The sequence below is a fragment of the Cydia strobilella genome, chromosome 18 (assembly GCF_947568885.1).
Source record: "Cydia strobilella chromosome 18, ilCydStro3.1, whole genome shotgun sequence".
In the NCBI taxonomy this organism is placed as follows: Eukaryota; Metazoa; Arthropoda; class Insecta; order Lepidoptera; family Tortricidae; genus Cydia; species Cydia strobilella.
The window spans coordinates 12144517-12156451 of record NC_086058.1 but is presented as its reverse complement, the minus strand read 5'-3'; the positions used below and the strand labels follow the sequence as shown (position 1 = coordinate 12156451).

Here is an 11935-nt window from a genome sequence, read left to right as displayed (position 1 = left end):
ATAAACGCGTATTCCCTTTTCCTTTAAATTCTTAAAGTCAAAGTCAATATAATCTTTATTCAAATAGGCCTAGCAACAGGCACTTTTAAATTGTCAAGTTTTAAATATTACCTTATTCTAAATATCAGAGCAATTTATTGATGCAGTTATTATTATTCTTAAAAACATTGAATTATTAGCTTACGCTACGCTTACGAAAGAAATATTAAACAGGGGGGAGGGGGTTGGCCTATACTTATATGGCTGGCTTAACCCTTAAATGCATGATTTTTTGTATAACTTTTTAATAAATTGAAATAGATGTGTCATGCTGTATAAAAGTAATAAATGTGATTTTGGATAGCTGCATATTGAGCCACGGACCATCAAATATACGATGCATATATACATCATTATGCATTTAAGGGTTAAATATATGGCTGACGTATTCACCGCGTACATAAAAGCTTTGTCCACTTTCTTCATGAGTAAGGATGAAATAAAAATAAATCAATATTGATAATAACATAATTTACTACACCATCTTAAATTAAGCTTCCTAAATGATAAATAATCGCATTAAAATAAAATCAAATATCATTTATTATCAGGTAACTAAGGCCAAATTGTAACAGTGAAAACTAAAAATAATTTCGGCGACACAACTGCTCTGGTGCGAGAATCAGCAGGATAAATAGTTTCCAGCAGCGGGTGCGACACTGAAGTGCATGTTTGTTTATGGAACACCCCCACATGAAGAAGGAAGAATCAACCCACAAAAGAAGAAACAACAACAACATGAAGAATAGGACGGTGTAACACGCCTTTAAGAATTCATTTATCAGGTCTTTTGCTTCTCATGTGTCTTCCTATGGCGTTCGAAATCTGACTTTTGGGCAAACTTGTGCATACATTTATTGCACGTATATGGTTTTTCTCCTTTATGCTGGTGTTTCACGTGCCTCCTGAGGTTGGCCGCGCGCCCGAAATAGGCACCGCAAGTGGAGCATACGTGGGGCTTCTCTTTAGTGTGGGAGAGGATGTGCTGTTTGAGCTCGCTGCGGGTAATGAAGGCGCGGGTACACACGTCGCACTCGTGGCTTGTCTCACCAGTGTGACGACTGCGAAATAAAATAAACAATGTATTCCTACGGTGTTGAGAAGTGCCCGGCGCGTCACCGTGAACCTTGTCAGAATGCACGAAAGTTGATATTGGGTTGTGTCCGCTCGCGTCAGTTCACGTCTGGGGGTTTTCAGAAAAAATGGTACCATTTACGTTTTTTCGAAAAACCATCATCTTTTGGGTTTTTTAGACTCAGAATCACGAATTATGAATGAGACAAAGAAAAAAAGTGTCCCCAGTTTTACATGTAAATTTTGGGTGTCAGTTTTGTAACGATCGATACAAAATGTATGTGAAAATGCGTTACAAAACTGAATTTTTTTTGGGGACATTTGTTTTCTTTTTAAATCGAGTCCTCCGGATTCTGAGTAGAAATAATCCAAAAGTTGATGGATTTTTGAAAAAAAAGTAAATGGTACTGGTATGGTAATGGTGGTATGGTGGACTTTAAAGTGAAAATGCCCGTCTACGTCTGGCAGTCAAAGGGTTAAACAATATAATATATATACATGTTTATAATATTAATTAAAAGCAAGGACGGCCAGTGCATGTGACTTTCAGTATTGTAGTGCATGTCATAGCCACGACTTCTGCAACCTGGGAGTAGTGGCATTAAAAAAGTCATCTAATAGCTATGTAACAGTAACACTGTTTTAACAACGCCGGAGGGGTAGGCAGAGACCACGGATTTCCACTTGCTACAATCCTGACATACCTCTACCTACCTCTTGCGCTTCCTTCACTTTCATAACATTCCACATACACGCTCGCTCATTTCTTCAATTTTATGATTATACTTTGCTGCACATAATTGTGACTTTTAGGTAAAAATGGTCACTTGGGTGTTACGTAACATTTACGTATGGGAAGGGGGTACACGAAAACGTTACGGCGCATTACACGGGGGGGGGGGGGGGGAATCTTCAGATACGTACTTTACGTAATATTTGAACGCTCCCCTCATTAACTCACCGTATATGGTACTGCAGATGCCCTAACGTCCGAAACCTGCGGGGGCAGAGAGAGCATCCATATGGCAGTTGGCCTGTGTGTTTCCGTTTGTGGGCCAGCAGGCCTGAGGAATGAGCAAACTGAAGTCCACATATGGTGCACTCTAGAGGTTTCTCTCCCTGGAAATAGAGCATAATTTTTAGCAGGTATTAATTTATAGTATTTTTACTAGCTAGTTTTTAGGATATGATTATTGGAAATTGAACCATTGCAATAGATCATACCTATTTTTTTATTAAATTTAAATTTAGTGTCTCTTAAACTTAATAAAAATATTATAAAAGTAACTAGAAAGAGAAGTCAAAAATGTTCACTAAACAATCCTAACCAGAGACCGGACAACCCTTTCCGCGATAAAACCCTTTCAATGGGCGTCCCTTAAACACGGCTAACACATTGAAAGACTTTCCCTTTTGATCTGCAAGCCCATTCATACCCCTACCTTTGACTAACCCTTATCCAAAAGCTAACCAAAAATAAGGCTAGCCCTTAATAAGGGTTACCCTTATCTTTAAGCGCTTTTTATAAAGGTTGTAGCATCTCATACCTGGGTCTTAACTCCCAGTCCTTACTCCCACGGGCTGATGCTCTGGATTCTCCAATCTGCTATAATTCCTTAACGCTTTTGCCTTCTCTTCCTGTCTGATTCTCGTCTTCCAAATTACTCCCTGAAACTTTTGATATAAAATGTTTACTTTCTGGCTACCATTTCTAAATTCTCCCTAAACTCCTTCTACCCTAATACGGCCCTGACCCGTCCGGTTACTTACCTTGTTGTTTTTCTAATCATTTCATGTTTTTATTATAATTTCGAAGCTAATCGACCTAAAATTCACTATAAATTTTCCATTGACATATTTCTTTCTTTGTTTTGACTTTATCCGTCAAACTAATAATTTACTCTAAATTCTTTAGCATGAAGTTTAGGTCGTATAGTTTTCAAGTAGTTTGTTCTAAATTTTACCTAAAAATTGTTACTGGTGAACAAATATTTTCAAATATTTTCAAAATTAATAACGAAGTAAAGAAGAATTCTAGAAAATGTTATTGCTAGCTATATAAGCGGCCCAGCGGACATCTGAATTCAGTTTGCTTCTAGTTCCCAACAAAGGAACATCAGTTGTAAGGGTCCGTGCGGGGCCAAGCCAGGCCCCGCACCATCAAGAAACCCTCGATCGCGCTCCTTAAAAGGTTACCTGTGTTCCTGGCGAAGTCTGGCGCTCTCTGCACGCACCCAAGTCCGGTGGTGCTTTGCGGTTGCTCTAGCGGAGCGCCTCGTCTCCTAGGCGCGCGCTATCGGCGCGCCTCACCTCAACAGGCGCGTGCTGTCACCGCGCCTCGCCCGCTATCGGCGCGCCTCGCCTCAACAGGCGCGTGTTGTCACTGCGCCTCGCCTCTTTGAAGAGCGTGCTTATCAGCGCGCCTTACCCAGCGCGCCTTACCGTGCGCGCGCTATCAGCGCGCCTTACCCAGCGAGCCTTACCGTGCGCGTGCTACCAGCGCGCCTTACTGTGCGCGTGCTGCCAGCACGCCTCACCTTTGCGCGTGCTATCTGCGCGCCTTACCTTTGCGCGTGCTATCTGCGTGCCTTACTCTTGCGCGTGCTATCTGCGCGCCTTACTGTGCGCGTGCTACCAGCGCGCCTCACCTTGCGCGTGCTATCTGCGCGCCTTACCTTTGCGCGTGCTATCTGCGCGCCTTACTGTGCGCGTGCTACCAGCGCGCCTCACCTTGCGCGTGCTATCAGCGCGCCTATCCGTGTGCGTGCTCCTGCCTTGCACGTGCTATTAGCGCGACTATAAACTTTATTTTATTCTTTTTGTAATTTAAACCATCTGTAGCGTGTCATATTTAGACAATAGCCGTTAAATAAAGAACCTACCCCTGTTATATCTATCTTTTCCTTTCTACCTCCTCACTCCCAGCTCCGTTACTCACTCCTCCAATATACGTGGAGGAGGGAGTAACGTGACAGTTTTGGCGCCCAACTTTTAAATTTACCGGCTTTCTTAACCCACTAAATTCTAAATTATAGACAGCATCCTTGTCTTTAAATCTTAAATAACTTTTTGGCCTTTTTCTGTTTAATTTTCTATTTCCTTAGTCAATATGGCACGTTTTTTTAGATTATCTTATTATAGCAATCAGACTAGATAGCTACTTTTTTTATCACTTTTATTTCTAATGATGTATTTTTTATAGGTCTTTAACTTTATAATAATTGTACTTCTTTTACTCTTCAGCTCAGCCCGTCCTCCTTCTCCCCTTTTTCCTTCTTCAAGCTCGTTTTCATTCTTCATTAACTGTCATTTTCCATTTCTTTCATTTTGTGTGATTGTGTCATCTGTAAATATTTCTTCATTCTCGGGTGGCTTAATAAGCCAGGTGCCCTTCTTTTTCTTTTCTTCACCCTGCAGAGCGGTAGTCCAACTCTGAAGAAAAAAATAAGCCTTATGGTCAAACACTACTTTTTTTTTTACTCTACTGTGGTAGGTCTACCCCTACCACAACCTAAGTAGGCTCTACCCCTACTCTCTATTCTCGTCGGCTCTAAACCGACTAGAACTTGTACATAAACTTATCTTCGCGGAGCGGCTGACTACTCCCTTAAAATAAGCCTTAGGTCGTTCATTATTATCTTATTATCTTTTCCAGTGGAGCGGCTGACTACTCCCTTCTATAAAGAAGCCTCAGGTCATAGCGAGGACTTCTTAGGAGTGTGCGTCATAGAGCGTGAACCACATCCCCTTCCTTTGCCAGAGACTTATGAATGCGTGATTATGACAGGCGATGTATGAGTGCAGGGAAGTTCCTCGATCTATTCATCTTCTTCTCCATTATATCACTCATCCTCTCGTTCCATTTATTCATCCCCATTAACGAGCTTGCTCTTTCTTTCTTCTGACTTACTGACTTACCTACCCACTTAATTACTTACCTACTTACTTACTTACTTACCTACTTACCTTACTTCCTTTACTTTCCCCTAAACTTAACTCTTCACAAAAAAAAAAACTTTTCCCTTTAAGATTACGACAAAGTTTTTTTTTCCGTGGTTTTTGGGGTAATGTAGCATCTCATACCTGGGTCTTAACTCCCAGTCCTTACTCCCACGGGCTGATGCTCTGGATTCTCCAATCTGCTATAATTCCTTAACGCTTTTGCCTTCTCTTCCTGTCTGATTCTCGTCTTCCAAATTACTCCCTGAAACTTTTGATATAAAATGTTTACTTTCTGGCTACCATTTCTAAATTCTCCCTAAACTCCTTCTACCCTAATACGGCCCTGACCCGTCCGGTTACTTACCTTGTTGTTTTTCTAATCATTTCATGTTTTTATTATAATTTCGAAGCTAATCGACCTAAAATTCACTATAAATTTTCCATTGACATATTTCTTTCTTTGTTTTGACTTTATCCGTCAAACTAATAATTTACTCTAAATTCTTTAGCATGAAGTTTAGGTCGTATAGTTTTCAAGTAGTTTGTTCTAAATTTTACCTAAAAATTGTTACTGGTGAACAAATATTTTCAAATATTTTCAAAATTAATAACGAAGTAAAGAAGAATTCTAGAAAATGTTATTGCTAGCTATATAAGCGGCCCAGCGGACATCTGAATTCAGTTTGCTTCTAGTTCCCAACAAAGGAACATCAGTTGTAAGGGTCCGTGCGGGGCCAAGCCAGGCCCCGCACCATCAAGAAACCCTCGATCGCGCTCCTTAAAAGGTTACCTGTGTTCCTGGCGAAGTCTGGCGCTCTCTGCACGCACCCAAGTCCGGTGGTGCTTTGCGGTTGCTCTAGCGGAGCGCCTCGTCTCCTAGGCGCGCGCTATCGGCGCGCCTCACCTCAACAGGCGCGTGCTGTCACCGCGCCTCGCCCGCTATCGGCGCGCCTCGCCTCAACAGGCGCGTGTTGTCACTGCGCCTCGCCTCTTTGAAGAGCGTGCTTATCAGCGCGCCTTACCCAGCGCGCCTTACCGTGCGCGCGCTATCAGCGCGCCTTACCCAGCGAGCCTTACCGTGCGCGTGCTACCAGCGCGCCTTACTGTGCGCGTGCTGCCAGCACGCCTCACCTTTGCGCGTGCTATCTGCGCGCCTTACCTTTGCGCGTGCTATCTGCGTGCCTTACTCTTGCGCGTGCTATCTGCGCGCCTTACTGTGCGCGTGCTACCAGCGCGCCTCACCTTGCGCGTGCTATCTGCGCGCCTTACCTTTGCGCGTGCTATCTGCGCGCCTTACTGTGCGCGTGCTACCAGCGCGCCTCACCTTGCGCGTGCTATCAGCGCGCCTATCCGTGTGCGTGCTCCTGCCTTGCACGTGCTATTAGCGCGACTATAAACTTTATTTTATTCTTTTTGTAATTTAAACCATCTGTAGCGTGTCATATTTAGACAATAGCCGTTAAATAAAGAACCTACCCCTGTTATATCTATCTTTTCCTTTCTACCTCCTCACTCCCAGCTCCGTTACTCACTCCTCCAATATACGTGGAGGAGGGAGTAACGTGACAAGGTTTCCCTTTGCGTGAAAGAGACCGGATTAGTATATATCTACGATAGTGTATGAAAAGGAAAGAAAATACGTGCCTAGTCAAAGAACGCCGCCGTCGCCGCCAACGATCGCTCGGATTCGAAGTAATGTGTGCTTTATGAACGAGGTAGACGACTTAAATTAGCACGCTTATATGCTAAAAGGGAAGCCCTTTATAAGGCTAACCCTTATAAACAATATGCAAGGTGTTGGTGACCGGATGATGAGGGTTTTGTAAGGGTATTTGGGCTACCGATTACACAAATGTGTGTACACAAATATAAGGGTTTTTAAAAGCAAAATGAAGGGTTTCGTCTGGCAAAGGGTATGGTGAGTTAAGCCTTATGCAATACCCTTATAAAACCCGGATAAGGGATAGCGGGCCGGTCCCTGATCCTAACCTCCCCTGAATTAAATTTTCGCGGAATTTAATTTAAAAGTGTTTAAAAGATACCCCAATAGCCAAACATATTTTGCCTGTGCCCATAGCAAATGTTTGAAATGGCTGCTAAATAATCATTTAATGAGTTTGATTCAGTGATTGTCGTTTTGGTTGCTACTCCACAGGATATCATTAAAGAATGGAAGATTTGCTTACTGTGTGTATGCGCAAATGAACTTTCAGGTTTTCTGGCTGCGAAAAGCTCTTACCACAATCGGGGCATGAGTATGGCTTTTCACCTGTATGTATGCGGATATGCATTTTTAATCTATATCTGAAAATTCAGAAGCAAAAAATACTTATTTTGTCAGGACATTTGTTGGTGGTTTTTCTGGTGTTGGCCGTACTGATAAATCATAAATTTTTTATTCAATGGCAAGCATGGTTATGTAATTATTTTACTTAATGATTACTGTGTAGTTATTTTAAGAATAATGAGTTTATTATTTATTAAGTTTTACAACTCATTTACTTCATATTAAGTTATAATAAGTACAGATAACCAATTATACCAACTTTGAGGACAAAACTTTTCCACAAGTAAAACATTGCTCTTTTTGGACTTTTCTTTTTGTTTTTCCATCTTTTATGTCCGATTGCAACAGTTCATCTTTTGTTTGTATGTTTTCTTCACTTTCAATTGGAGAGTTCTCAATGCATACATCTTCTAAAACTTTTTGACTTATTGCTTCTTCTAAGTTTTCTTTATCTTCTACTTGTAAAGTATTACATTTTTTATCTGTTTTTGTGTAGTAGTGTTCATTGAATTTTACTTCTCTAAGTTTAAAATCAACTCTTTCGCACTGTTGTATAAAAAGTAAACAACTATGCAGTTGTAATAAACATTTAAAGCAAACTTTGTCCGGAAAACCGTCATCTGGATAGATCTGTAACAAAAATTACTATAATATATAATTATAAACAATCACGGTTCTGCAGTGCGTCAGCGATGTTTGTTGAAGCCAGGGTACCTGACTTCTTTGCCATTATTAGAAACTGAATAGCGTCGTTCTGGAACAGGGTACGCATTTCTAATAATAGGCTTATTGTGACAGTAAATGAAAACATTTACCAAAATGCGTTTTTCCTGCATTGGTTGTCCGCGCATCAGCAACCGAACCGTAAGTAGTTTAGTTTTTAGTGAGTTTTATTTTATTTTATTTTTATTCTATTTTATTTTTACCGTATTTCTTTTTATGTTTTATTGTATTGTATGTAATGGGTCTATTGCCTGAATAAAGAAACATTTATTCATTCATTCATTCATATATCCAAAGGTAAAAACTACACTCGGACCACTACATACATCACTTCTTTTCTTACCTTTATTCTAGTTAAAGACATTATTTTGCTTGATATCATAACTTCACCTTGTTTTTCGAATACATTAGTAACCGCTCCAGTATCTAAACACAGCCTACATTGATTTAAAGACATTTAAAAAAACGATCACCAACTAACTAAACCAACCAATTAATTAACGATTAACAATGAATAAAATAAGCAAAGAAAAGAAAACAAAATAAACAAATATTCTACAGACAGTGACATTATTATTGACATTGGCACAAAAATGACAGGACTTTCGTATGAAAAGGTCGCGACCTACAGCGTTCAAAAGCGAGTGCGGAACAGTCCAGGCATCCAGTCCAAAATTGCGTGATCATTGTCTGCGTGCGACCGTGCGTGCCTTCGAAGCATGATTCATGCTTCGAAGAGAAACTCATTGTCTGCGTTACGCACTGGGCTGGACGCACTGTGTGACGTGGGAGAAAAACTTATTAGTTTTATTCTATCGTTTCTTTATATTACCAATAGTATCCAAGTTTATTGTAAGCAACTAAGTAGCGACGACTATTTCGAACTCAAAAAAACTTTGTATATTGTTTGATACTTCATTATCATGTCTTCGGAATCTGCTGTGAAACTTTATCATTTTCCAGCAAGCGGCCCATCCCGCGGAGCCCTATTAGCAGCTAGAGCGATAGGTGTTCCAGTACAAATCCAGACTGTAAACTTATTTCAAAAAGAGCAGCTAAAGGAGGACTTTTTAAAAATAAACCCTCAACATTGTGTTCCAACTCTAGATGACGATGGTTTCGTAATATGGGAGAGCAGGGCCATCGCATGTTATCTCGCAGACAAATATGGACAAGATGAAGATGACACACTTTATCCAAAGGACTTAAAGCAACGGGCTGTTGTAAATCAGAGATTGTACTTTGATGCTTCATCTTTGTACGTAAAAATTCGTGCAATTTGCGTAAGTTGTAATTTTATTGTATTTGGAAATGCTTAACATAAAAGTTGCATTTTGTAATTTATTATTTATTTTTAGTTTCCCATTCTTTTCTTGGGCGAGACTGAAATCAAGGAGTCACTTAAAAAGGACCTCAATTCAGCTCTAGAGTTTCTAAATGAATTCCTAGAAACCGGCAAGTGGGTTGCAGGACACAGCTTGACTATAGCTGATACATCCATCTATGCTTCACTGTCTAGTATACTGGTAAGACTAATTTAACAACTAGAAAGCACAGTTACAGAGAAAATTAAATACAACAAAGGCAAACTTATCCCTGTATGGGATTTCTTCTAGTTAACCTTAAGAGGAATTGATATTTTATAATCATCTTCCTGTTATCCCAGCTTTTTGCCATGGCTCTTGGGAGCCGGGGGTCTACTTGGCAACTAACTACTAATTGATATTTTATAATGCTAAATACTTATTACTACTTCATTATCTATTCATTTTAGGCTGTTGGGTGGGACATCTCATCGTTCCCTAATATTCAACGCTGGATAAAGGGCTGTGCTACTATACCTGGTTATGCTGAAAATGAGGAAGGTGCTAAGCAATTTGGTGAAGCTGTTAAGAAAAACCTAAAAACTAATATAAAATAGTATTTATTTTACTTAACAGATATCTCTATATAACAAGATGAGTGGTCTGTTTTATAATTTAGAACTGTTATTTGTAAAATTTTAATACAAGCTGCTGCTCATTTCTATTTCTCCTTTTTATAACAGTTTCAGATTGAAATCCATGCTTGGACATAATAGTGATCACTTCTTGTGGAATGTTCTCTTCTATAAGCAATAGGTAGAATGTGCCATTAGGAGCCAATTTCTTTGGTATCAAATCCAGAAGCCTGTCAGTCACTTCTCTCCCCTTGACTCCACCTGCCCAGCTAGCAGTGATATCAGTGCCTCCACACTCGTTAGATTCAGTTACCACATAAGGTGGATTGAAAATAATTACATCAAACATCTCATCCAGGAATGCATTACATAAATCCATATTAACAGCATCCAAGGGCACCTTATTACGTTTAGCGGTGATCTTGGAAATAGCACATGCCTTGAAATTCACATCACTGCACATACAAACTGTGTCTGGAATGGCCATGCCAAGAGCAGTGATGACTACACCACTTCCAGATCCAACTTCTAAGCAAAAAGTTGGCTTCTTTGCTTTTAAATAATCTAGGTCTTGCTCTAAGGCATCTATGAGTAGAAAACTGTCTTCAGCTGGCTCATACACATGGTCAAATTCAGCCTTGTCAATGTGGTTCTGGTAAGGTGTCTCCATGTTAGTTGATGCTTCCCTTCTCAGACACCACACTGCCACTAGGTCCTTCCAAAGGGTCCTGAGATTGAGACTCTGTTATGGTCCTGACACCTTTCTCTTTACTGACCATGCGCCTTATGTCATTAAGTCTATCCTGAAAACATTATGTTTACTAATTATGATTATGCAAGGAAAATAGTAACATTTTGCAGAAACAGATAAGGGTGGAATCACATCTACCAGCTTCGAGCCACATTTTTAAATAGGTATGAGAAATTTGTTCTGTTTTAGAATATATTTTATGCTATTTGTGCACTCTGTAAATAATGTATATAATGTTTGTTTGTATTTCTCTATGTGAGTGTTGAATAACTAAATATCTATGCAACAAAATGAACAGTGCATCAAAATAATAATTGATATTTTTTAGCATTACAAACAAAATTAATAACATTGTTTCTTACTTGTGAGGCTTGCAGAACATTAAGCACAACAGTGACTTTGTGTTTACAAGCAATTAGTTTCTTGACATAGGGGTCCAAGTCTGGATGGTTATTCAAAGCTTCTCTGACTTTTTGAAGCTCCTCATTCAACGAGTCTATTTGCTGCTTTAGTTCTAATTGTGATATCCTGAAAGAATCATTTCAAAGTAAAATTAGGAACTGTGTTTATTAAAAACCTTTGATAGGGCCATGAAGCCCATGAACTTAGCCTTGAATGATGAGAGTATCTAACATTAAGAAATAATGATATACCTAGTAGCTCTAACTCTATCGTCTAATTGGTCTACTGTTGGCTTCAGGAGACCCAGAAGCCCCTCAGCTAACGTGTCTCTTGTCGGATTATCGCACAGATTGCCAGTGTTCTCGTCAGCTGATGTAGTCGTGCTTTCCGTGTCGTCCATAGCGATGTTTATAATTCCATCTTCTTGTACAGTGTACAGGTGGTTATTGACTTGAAATCTTAGATTTAGATAAATATTAAGAGCAATCCTAACGATATTGACGAATTACGAAAATTACGCTAGGCAGTAGGCAGTCACAGTAAAGTAAATCAAAACGTCATTTTGACAAATTTGACTTCTCGGGCTATTTGAACTTACATTTAAAACTTCAAGCTTTTTCGATAGCACTACGTAAATTAGTCAACTCAAATAGCTCAGTTAAGAACATTTAAGACACTAATGTAAACGCTGATTTGTGTAACAAATTTTAATTATCTGCGTGTTTTTAAGAACAGTTGAAACAGATTAACTAGGCGCGAAAAATGACAATTTGACAGT

At 39.7% G+C, this 11935-nt stretch overlaps 4 protein-coding genes across 4 annotated transcripts; 1 reads left to right on the top strand and 3 right to left on the bottom strand.

Moving 5' to 3' along the window:
* Nucleotides 1-618: 618 nt before the first annotated feature.
* LOC134749276 (gastrula zinc finger protein XlCGF8.2DB-like) lies at nucleotides 619-8566 on the bottom strand. Its single transcript, XM_063684171.1, has 5 exons — nucleotides 8409-8566; nucleotides 7602-7972; nucleotides 7242-7359; nucleotides 2075-2232; nucleotides 619-1100 (listed from the first exon to the last, which is right to left on the bottom strand). The coding sequence occupies exons 1-5, from the start codon at nucleotides 8520-8522 to the stop codon at nucleotides 821-823; spliced, it is 1041 nt and encodes a 346-aa protein (XP_063540241.1). The 5' UTR covers nucleotides 8523-8566; the 3' UTR covers nucleotides 619-820.
* A 255-nt stretch (nucleotides 8567-8821) lies between these two features.
* Nucleotides 8822-10087, top strand: LOC134749278 (glutathione S-transferase 1-like). The gene is made up of 3 exons (XM_063684173.1): nucleotides 8822-9348; nucleotides 9424-9591; nucleotides 9840-10087. Exons 1-3 carry the CDS (start codon nucleotides 8989-8991, stop codon nucleotides 9984-9986), a joined length of 675 nt encoding a protein of 224 aa, XP_063540243.1. The 5' UTR covers nucleotides 8822-8988; the 3' UTR covers nucleotides 9987-10087.
* Nucleotides 9974-10674, bottom strand: LOC134749279 (methyltransferase N6AMT1). Its single transcript, XM_063684174.1, has one exon. It carries the CDS (start codon nucleotides 10672-10674, stop codon nucleotides 10054-10056), a length of 621 nt encoding a protein of 206 aa, XP_063540244.1. The 3' UTR covers nucleotides 9974-10053.
* LOC134749280 (SNAPIN protein homolog) lies at nucleotides 10665-11684 on the bottom strand. The gene is made up of 3 exons (XM_063684175.1): nucleotides 11409-11684; nucleotides 11118-11283; nucleotides 10665-10807 (listed from the first exon to the last, which is right to left on the bottom strand). The coding sequence occupies exons 1-3, from the start codon at nucleotides 11555-11557 to the stop codon at nucleotides 10676-10678; spliced, it is 447 nt and encodes a 148-aa protein (XP_063540245.1). The 5' UTR covers nucleotides 11558-11684; the 3' UTR covers nucleotides 10665-10675.
* Between the last annotated feature and the right edge of the window lie 251 nt (nucleotides 11685-11935).

Bases quoted from the DNA above. Each gene is read 5' to 3' on its own strand.
- LOC134749276 (XM_063684171.1), bottom strand. From the start codon at position 8,522: ATGTCTTTAAATCAATGTAGGCTGTGTTTAGATACTGGAGCGGTTACT. The intron at 7,973-8,408 runs GTAAGAAAAGAA...TTTTTGTTACAG, and splicing joins TGTCTTTAACTAGAATAAAG to ATCTATCCAGATGACGGTTT. The intron at 2,233-7,241 runs GTAAGCAAATCT...CTCTATTTCCAG, and splicing joins TTCATTTGCGCATACACACA to GGAGAGAAACCTCTAGAGTG.
- LOC134749278 (XM_063684173.1), top strand. From the start codon at position 8,989: ATGTCTTCGGAATCTGCTGTGAAACTTTATCATTTTCCAGCAAGCGGC. The intron at 9,349-9,423 runs GTAAGTTGTAAT...ATTTATTTTTAG, and splicing joins TAAAAATTCGTGCAATTTGC to TTTCCCATTCTTTTCTTGGG. The intron at 9,592-9,839 runs GTAAGACTAATT...TATTCATTTTAG, and splicing joins CTTCACTGTCTAGTATACTG to GCTGTTGGGTGGGACATCTC.
- LOC134749279 (XM_063684174.1), bottom strand. From the start codon at position 10,674: ATGGAGACACCTTACCAGAACCACATTGACAAGGCTGAATTTGACCAT.
- LOC134749280 (XM_063684175.1), bottom strand. From the start codon at position 11,557: ATGGACGACACGGAAAGCACGACTACATCAGCTGACGAGAACACTGGC. The intron at 11,284-11,408 runs GTATATCATTAT...TGATTCTTTCAG, and splicing joins GATAGAGTTAGAGCTACTAG to GATATCACAATTAGAACTAA. The intron at 10,808-11,117 runs GTAAGAAACAAT...TAATGTTTTCAG, and splicing joins ATGTTCTGCAAGCCTCACAA to GATAGACTTAATGACATAAG.